At 32.7% G+C, this 9,868-nt stretch overlaps 1 protein-coding gene across 1 annotated transcript in view; it reads right to left on the reverse strand.

The window, feature by feature from the left end:
• Positions 1 to 9,057, reverse strand: part of LOC143205234 (uncharacterized) — a 30,928-nt gene extending 21,871 nt beyond the window's left edge. Inside the window, exon 1 of the mRNA XM_076418403.1 lies at positions 8,735 to 9,057. Within this exon, the coding sequence (XP_076274518.1) occupies positions 8,735 to 8,944 (210 nt within the window). The 5' untranslated portion in view covers positions 8,945 to 9,057. The remainder of the gene's footprint in view (positions 1 to 8,734) is intronic.
• Positions 9,058 to 9,868: the final 811 nt, after the last annotated feature.

The following is a 9,868-nucleotide window of genomic DNA, read 5'->3' on the forward strand; positions in this document are numbered from 1 at the left end:
ACACATGGTCGGTATAAAAATGTGAAAATTCACCATCTACATATCCTCGAATTATCGCAATTAACCAACTATATTATCAGTCGAAAACCATAAATCATCATTAGATTACAGCTCGTTATTTATAAATCGATATCGCGTTTAAATTTACCAATATTTTAACCGATATATATTCATAAATTGTAGAAAAATCGCGTTTATATATATATATATATATATATATATATATATATATATATATATATATATATATATATATATATATATATATATATATATATATATATATATATATATATATATATATATATATATATATATATATATATATATATATATATTATTGCGGAATCTAGAGTGCGCCGATTAAAATAAAAACAATATAATATGGATCATGATAATTGTTTCGTCTGATTTTAATAGATAGGATCTATGTAGGATACGTTTATTAATGAGTCCATAGCCTACGGCGGTTATGACGTGATTCTTTTGTTTGAACTATAGTTGTCGGTATTACATATACCATAGTCTAAGATTGCACCTTTTATTTATACAGGGTTTTCCTAAATACCCGCAAGATCAGGATTATTGCGAATTATGACATTATTAATGAAATATTTTTACAAAAAACTTGAATTGAACCGACTTCAAAAAATGAATGAAAAAAGGAACTCACTAAAATGTAAAAAATAATTAAACTTAGACTTTTAACACACAAAAAAACGTTTTAAAATAAAATATGTACGTAGTAATCGTTTTTATCCACTTTTTTTTACATTAACAAAAGTTGCTTTACTCAAAAGCTATTATTCACAAACTAATGATCCGACAGCTCTGAAATTTATCACATGTTTTGAGGGTTAGTGCTATTTATGTGTCAGGCTGGGGACTTTTCAATTGACCTGTTTTTTATATTATATCCTTCAAATACACGTATAATTTCAACAACTGGCAACGTTGTAAACTGAAATCCTTGTGCGCATGCGGAGACGCTCTATAACTATACTCTTGTTATCCTTAACAAGCAAAAAAACAAACAACATTAGGGCCTGTTTATTATGGAATATCTTCTTTATTTTAGCGAAATTCCTGATAAAACACACAGTAGCTATACTAATTGTTTTATACACATTTCGAGAATTTCGACATGTTTAATTTTCGCCTTTTCACGGAACATCGCTGTTTACAGATAAAATTATCGTTTATTTTCTGTTTTTATCAACACGGCTACATAACCGTGGCGGCCGCGACATGGTGACATGCCGGCGTGGAGCAAGGAGTCTCGATATCAATTAAAAAGAACCTCCGCCGGCTTTTGATTTATTGTCAATATAGAATTATTTCGTTAATTTATCGTTACGTAACTCCGATTTCGACTTTTTAGCTGTTGTATTTGTGTTGAATCTGACTCCCGGCCTGGCCTTGCGGTCTGCCAGAGGTGTAGAAACGAAGCAAAAGGTAAAATCGTCAAGGTGTGACAAAACAAGACGCGGATAACTGTTGTTTTCGCTTCAAATAAGAATAGTGTTAGTGAAAAAATGCAAATTTTGTTAGTGAATTACTATACAAGTCCAGTCCTATGCAATAATCTAACAAAAAACTAAAATTTATTCAATCAAAACTATAAAAGCGACATTTTTATTTATATTTTCGATATTTTTTCTCTTAAAATACAGACGAAGGCATGTAACAGGTCAATGGATGACCTCAAAAGATGCCCGTATAAATTTGACAGCTGTCGAATCATTAGTTTGTGAATTATAGCATTTTGAGTGAAGCGACTTTTGTTATTGTAAGAAAAAATGGATAAAAAGGAATTTCGCGTATTGATAAAATATTGCTTTTTGAAGGGAAAAAAGTAGTTGAAGCAAAAACTTGGCTTGATGCCGAGTTTCCGGACACTGCCCCAGGAAAATCAACCACCAAGGATTGGTATGCTAGGTTTAGACGTGGTGAAATCAGCACCGAAGGCGGTGAACGGAGTGGATGCCCAAAAAAGGTTGTTACCGACGAAAGCATTTAAAAAAAATCCACAAAATGATTTTGTATGACCGTAAATTGAAATTGAATGACATAGTAGACACTCTAAAGATATCAAATGAACGTGTACATCATATCATTCACGAATATTTGTGTATTAGAAAGTTCTGTGCAAAGTGGGTGACGCGTGAGCTCTTTTGACCAAAAACAACCACGAGTTGATGATTCGGAGCAGTGTTTAAAGATGATCAAGCATAATAAACCTCAGGTTTGGCGTCGATATGTGACAATGAATGAAACATGACTCCATCATTTCACTCTGAAGTCCAATCGACAGTCATCCGAGTGGAGTGCACACGATGAATCCGCTCCACAGCGTGGGAAAACAGTCGGCTGGCAAGGTTATGGCGTCTGTATTTTGGTATGCGCATAGAATAATTTTCATTGAGTACCTTGAAATAAGAAGGACCATCAACAGCACTATTACAAAGCGTTATGGGACCATTTGAAGTACGAAATCGCCGAAAAACGGCCGCATTTGAAGAAAAAGAAAGTTCTGCTTCACCAAGACAATGCACCATGTCACAAGTCAATGAAAACTATGGCAAAAATTTCATCTAATCCACCGTATTCTCCAGAGCTGGCCCCCAGCGACTATTTTCTGTTGTCAGATCTCAAAAGAATGCTCGCTGGGAAGAAATTTTCGTCAAATGAAGGGGCCGAAACTGAGGCCTATTTTGAAGCAAAGGTCAAATCGTACTACAAAAATGGTATCGAAAAGTTGGAGGGTGGCTATAATCAGTGTATCACCCTTGAATATTTCATGTATATCTTTTAATTGTTATTGACACACTTGTTATTGAAAACTGAAAATTGGTTTCATTATGTCTTCAGAACTATCACCCGATCACCTCGACATCAAGATCTTGCACGCTTATTTGCTGTATTTATTTTTCCATTTATTGGGTATGTAATTGTTGTATCATTTATTCTGATATCTGTTTCTATTTATATAAGATGTTAAACTGTTTCATATGGTTTTATTAGATGTATTTTTTATTTAAAAACTAGCGACCCGCCCCGGCTTCGCAAGGGTGCAATGCTGATACTAAATTAAATACACTACAGAAAAAATATGAACGTTGTATATAAAAACATAGCGGCCCGCTCCGACTTTGCACGGGCATAAAATATATATGCCTATGTCACTCAATGAAAACATGATTAAAATCGATCCAGTATTTTTGGTTCATTCATTACTGCCCTTGGCCTGCACGCATTAAATTTGGAGTAAAACAATTCCTCTTCCCCTATACTTACTATAAAGATTTCCTGCTATCTTTGGAATATCTAAATTCATCCAATTTTTATTACATTACACATGTTTAAACGCAAATTTTAAATTTGTAATATCTTCGAAAATATATGTTTAATTTACATACTGTAAGGAACCATATTGATCTATATTAATTGCACACTGTATTTAAGGTACTTAATTCGATAAGGACTATATGATATTCATATTTCATTCATATTCATTCATAAGCCGTATTGCTTAAAATAGCTTCGTAAATAAGCCATTTTCTCACGTAAAAAGTAAACAATAAAAATGGTTAATGTGGGTTATCCCTAAAAGATAAACATATACCATCGCGGACTTTTTTGTAGACCTTTTTATGGTGTACAATACTGTAGTACATTAATTTGATCTAACTCGTAGGGTTAGGCAGCGTTTTTGCTAATTGATAAATAAGCCTAAAAAAATAGGTTAATTTACGACATCATGTTAGAAACCTCTAAAATTAGCAATGTTGCCTTAGTATATTATGCATGTATTATACATATAAACCTTCCTCTTGAATCACTCTATCTATTGAAAAAAACCGCATCAAAATCCGTTGCGTAGTTTTAAAGATTTAAGCGCACATAGGGATATAGGGACAGAAAAGGCGACTTTGTTTTATACTATGTAGTGATAACCCTACAAAACTTTTAATATTTTATAATGAGTTATTAGGTGGTTGAATATATTTTGATCAGTAATATCTAGTGATGAAAATGTGAAGCATTAACGTAGGCAAAATTTTAAACAGCCCACCCTGGAGAAGAGTTCGGATTCCATGTACACCACTCAGCCGTCCAACGGGCCACCCGTTTAGCCGCAAACACCCGTCACGCCCTTAACCGGCGCCAGAAGTTCGGAGCAGTCCTCCTGGACCTAACCAAAGCTTTAGGCAAGGTTTGGCACGAGGGTTTAACTGGAAAATGCGTCCGGCTAGGTCTACCAGAAGACCTAACCGCTCTCATCAAATGTCATCGCTGAATTATACACCAGGCCCTAAAATATGTGTCTACCCAATCAAACGAAAAATGGCTCATTCTTTCAGACTGCTACAGTTCACTGGATTACATCTTTAGAGCGAAAGTACAGTCATCCCCTTGTCACCAAATCCCTGACTCTCCTACAGACACTTTTGCTAGCTGGTCATTTGCTGACGCTAGTCTGGATGCCCTCTCACGTTGAGACACTGCCAAACCAACATCGACACGGTATCGCTATATTGCCAGAAAAAATGGTAACAAGTTGTAAATTGTTGATTTTAATTATTTATTACAATATGATTAATATATACTAGTGATCGGGTTGTGGTCGAAATTCGACCACAATTTATAAACTTAATCATGTTTCAGTCATAACACAGTAAAGGGAATCATCTAAAAATGATAAGTTACTAAAACTTGTTATCACAGTATATTCAATATAAGACCAGAAAAGTATTTGATATATAACTTCAATCAAAATAATGAATGCCTATTATGTTTCAATAATCCACAAAGTACTGATTAGTTTAAATTATAACCTCACTGAGCATTATAAGAAAGTATCGTATGTAAGATTATTTTCGGAACTGTAACAACTTCAGAGAATGAAATATAAGTATATATGATATTTCTTTACTTTTATGTTGTAAACATAAATATGGATAAATGAAGTAATATATTCTTGTATATGAAAAAAGAGAATATATAATCTATCCAAAGTTTTTTGGTGCATGCGTCATCAAGATGTTTAATCTATTGCCTGTCGTAATTTGTAAAGTCGTTTTAGAATCAAATAATATTTTCCTTCTCATTTTATTCTAGTTAAAAAGGGACACTATGTTGTTTGATAAGTTCTATCGTGTCACAGAACTAGCCTGTCAAAGAAGAAAATAAATACAGTTTTATCAAATTCTCTTTACAAGGAAACACTGTACCGAAGGACACAAGAACTCAGCATAAAAGGTAAATATGCTCTAAAAACAATTGTTAATTAGGCGAATTAGGCCTCCTGGGGATACAACTACAAACGCGACTAGAACTCTAACTCATTGATGACATGGAAAAGGGTTCGATATAAATATAATCAAATACAACCCTAACCTACAAACTATTATAACTGTATACTTAATTGTAATTTTAAGCCATTTAATAACAGTATTTTTGTTTAATTATTTTATTTGGATTAGAATGTTGTTGTATGTCAGAGCCAAACTGAACTAAAACTCAGAGTTGATACGGCAACATTGCCACCTTTCGACGTCAGAAATTTAGATGACGTATGTAGAAAATAACTTTGGATAGATTATATGAATAAAACAATTTTGAAATTGATATTTGTATGTAGCATTTATATTAAAGCAACAACGAACATAATCAGGTAGTTTGTTTTTTACAATTTAAAAATATATATCTTAAACGAATTTATTTACGATAATTAAATTAACTATTGATTAACTATCCATGAAAGTCTACATAGAAACATGCCTCACACGACGTTTTATCAGGTGTGGATCCTTCTGATTGTCATGAGTTTCGATCTATGGTACATGGTCAGCCTGTACATAACCTCCCATTATATGAAGATACTAAAAACTTAATAGATTCATTGACAGCTTCACATCATGCAACATTCTTTTGACAAAATGGGAAAACTAGAAACCAAGATAGACAATATTTTGAATAAAACAGAAATTATGTTCATTAGCGAACTATCAATTCCTATCTTTCTGTCCGTATTAGAATTCACCATCGGAACAATCACGCCATCTTTTGAGGTTTTCCAAGAATTGAGTCATCTACGAATATTTTTACAATAATGGAAATCCTACATATCCAAACTATGCGGTCACTGAAACAAGTAATTGTCAGAAGGAGCTGTATTTGAAGAATAAAGCAGGTTCAGTAGGACTTCCATCGCCAGGTCTTATGAATATTGCAACATTTGGAGCGTTTTTTTTTTGTAGAATGACCATTCAGATCGACATCTATCAACACTCATATCGACAGCATCAATAAGAATCAATTAAGAATTTCTATGATAGGGTCAGTCAAGTGAAGTTCGCAGTCAACAACTTTAGGACTTTCTCATTTAACTATGACGTTCTGAACTAAACCGTATCAAAATCGCCATGTCTAAAACACCAAAATCAATAGTTGGCAAGTTTACACGGCACTCAATGGTGTTCACCAGCATATTTTGTTCACACTTCACCAATATGACTTAATATAGATGTAGAAATGATAAATAAATAGTGTAAACCTCCGATACTGTAAATTACGCCATCTATTATAGCACCCTCAAAATTAATTCACAATACTAGTATCAATAATCAATAAAAGCATACTACAAGTAATATTTTATACTGACTAATACTACACTAACAAGATAAGTGACGACGACTCGTACTAATAAGTAACGAAAAGGTAAAATTGACCTAAAATAAGAAAAAAAAGTAACTTGGAACAGTTATATCAATTATCACCAAACGTAGAGTAAAAAAACAATCCAGAGAACCGAGATATAAAGTGTAAAATCTCTTTCTTCTTAATGATATTATTAAGGCATTAAAGCATGACAATTACCACATAAGGAGTGATAATATATTGTATAAAGAACCCAAAATCGTTACGCTGAAATGTATCTAAAAATATCTAAACTAAATTAGACTTAGGAAATACCAATAGAAGTAGAATCCAAACAAAATTGAAACTATTACTACAAAGAAACACTTTTGAAAACTCCACTGGTCAGGCATCGATTTCAAATAGCGCTTGATCGTCAAAAAGAAAAGCAGTGTACCAGAAGACTTTCAAAGAATAGTATAAAAAACTTGCAGAACTATTTAACACCACATTCAAATTTGAATTTTCCCAGAGTTTATTGTTAAAATGACTCAAACTCAAACAACAGAAAATAGTAATACTAACTGGTTATGGCATCAATTCATACTGAATGTGTGAAAGCCACGAGAATAATCTCTAGATGTATCTATGGTAGATGTTAAATTCTAGATTAAAGACAAGACACCCATAAGAATATCTCCAAAATAATGCGAAAAAAAGCTGCAATACCAAATAAGTTCGTGAAATTGTTCATATAAATAGGTGGATATAAAACATAAAAGTTGATATATTTATTCAGACCGCAATTTAATGTTGAGGGAATAATTATATTCGTGTAAAAACCCTGCCACTAAGTAAAACCCCACTCTCTATCTAAATGGACGATGAACAACGCTCTAAAACTAAAGAATCAGACATGTGGAGCATATTCATCACCAACTCAATGTCGGAATAAAATAAGACTCAAAAACAGACTTTCGACTCCAAGCAAAATTACTGCCTAATCAATTCCGATTAATTGTTGACTCATTACTATGTCAAAACAGTTTTGAACTCGAGATGAGCCATAAGTCTTAGTTCAGATAACCCCCAAAGCCATTTGCTCGCTCCTCTTTATATTAAACGATATTTCTTTGTCGAAATTCGAACGGGCGCCACTGTAGAGTCAGCACAAGCAAGCAACAAAATGTTGCGACACATAAAAACAACAAAAATGATCTAAATATTTATATCCAATTATTGTGAATGATATTTATGCTAATATGCATTGGAAGCCGATAAAAACTGAAGTAAACAAACAAGTACATGTACAACAACAACGTCCGACATCAAGTTCATTCAGCTTTTAATTACTAAAAATATGACATTTAGGACGGCCGCAACTGATGATCGAGCAAAAAATCCAACCAAAAATTAATTTCCCCTTATATGGCAATGTCGAATAAGTTAAACATGGAATATTTCGACCAGCTATAAAGGGAATTATTAAAAAACAAGACCAAGTAACGACAATTATGTTTCCAGTAAATACATCAAGTACGTTTACGTGAAAAAATACTCGTAAAATAGGAAAATAAACTAGTTTATAAAGTATATATCGCGAAGTAAATATAACAAAATAAAAGTTTATTCTAATATAAAACATCGTGTTTCTGATATAGCAGAGAGAACAAAATTAATCCACAAAGAAACTTTCATAAAAGATCACGTACAATTGGAAAGAACAGTTAACCTTTTAAAAAATCTTCAAAAGTGAAAAAAAAGTATGTACTTATATATAATTGATTTACTAAATAAATATGGATGTTTGGTAAAAAAATATAATTTAACTATTAATAAATACTTTAATAAGACTGTACAAGTAAAATACAATTGAATAACGCAAACAGAAGTGAGAAATTAATATGATAGTAACACTTAAAAATATATAAAAAATGCTATCATAGAATATTACGACATTTAATTACTACTGGGGATTTAAACAATTTTAATTGGCATCACATTTAAGTAATTTAAACTTGTTTGGATTTGGTCACGCGAAAAAACAACTTATACCCTACCGACTTAGACGCATAAAGAAAACTGCACTTACATCGTTGACAAGTCCTTTGTTCCTCTGGTACAGGTCCTGCAATGACCTCTGCTTCTCGAACTTGGTATCGCCGCCTCCGCCGCTGTTTGCTTCTTCGGGCGCACCGCCTCCAGCAGCGGTCACTTCACCAGCATCCAGCAGATCGTTATTGTTCAATTCGATCGATTTATTTTTAGTCATTTCGTCGACAGCACTTGTTAATCCGGCCATCACTTATTAGTTACTAATTAAAAGTTATTAAGCGGTGCGCGTGTATGAGATTGAGTCGACGCAACGTCGTTCCGCCATACCAGCCGGTCGGTCAGTTGGAAATGGAATGGTTTTGGTTAAACTTCGTACCGCAGACATGATGATCTTTGGCGGTCACCATATCGGTCTGATATAGGGTGTGCTCATTTACATAAACCCGTCTAAACGCTAACTAGAAACAACACATACGTAGCATTGCGATTTATTGACCCAAAATCGTCATAAATCACGCTCAATATGTTAATAACTCCGAATAATTAACACTGACATTAAGCTTTCAAAAAAATGATAGATCACCAGTATGTTTGGTTGCATAACAATAATTAATTTATAAAGCTAAAAACTAAAAAATATATCAATGAAATTTCTCTTTCTAACAAATCAATCTCGACAAAAAACAGTCTGTATAATTTCATCTCGTTCAAAATGCGGTTTTATTTTTAAATTACTTTTGAATGGATTTCCGATATTATCTAAACAAAACTTTAAATATATTTTTAAAACCAATTACCACCGGACCAATTTTTTGTTTATCAGTGTTAAATGTTTCTCACCGGTATTTGTCGATTGAAACCTCTCATTTCTTTCGACTTAACGATACTAAATAATTTTGAAATCGTTTAAAAATTAATTTAAAGATACTTAAGATTTTTAATTTGCAGTCGAGCTATGAACAAGGGATTTATAAACAAATGTTATACCATCAACATAAAATATCAACATTTATATTGTTTATCCATGACATGTCAATTAAATAATACAACCATGGCCTAATAAAAAAATTAACTCATCATTCTTGCTAATATGAAACTACTATGGGATTTATAATTGTTAAAATAAAGGTAATATAACTTCAATATATAAAACGTTCATTCCTTCTGCAGT

This window comes from Rhynchophorus ferrugineus, unplaced genomic scaffold (assembly GCF_030347505.1).
Source record: "Rhynchophorus ferrugineus isolate W39M unplaced genomic scaffold, kcgeb_rfMv2 rfM11, whole genome shotgun sequence".
NCBI classification, from domain to species: Eukaryota; Metazoa; Arthropoda; class Insecta; order Coleoptera; family Curculionidae; genus Rhynchophorus; species Rhynchophorus ferrugineus.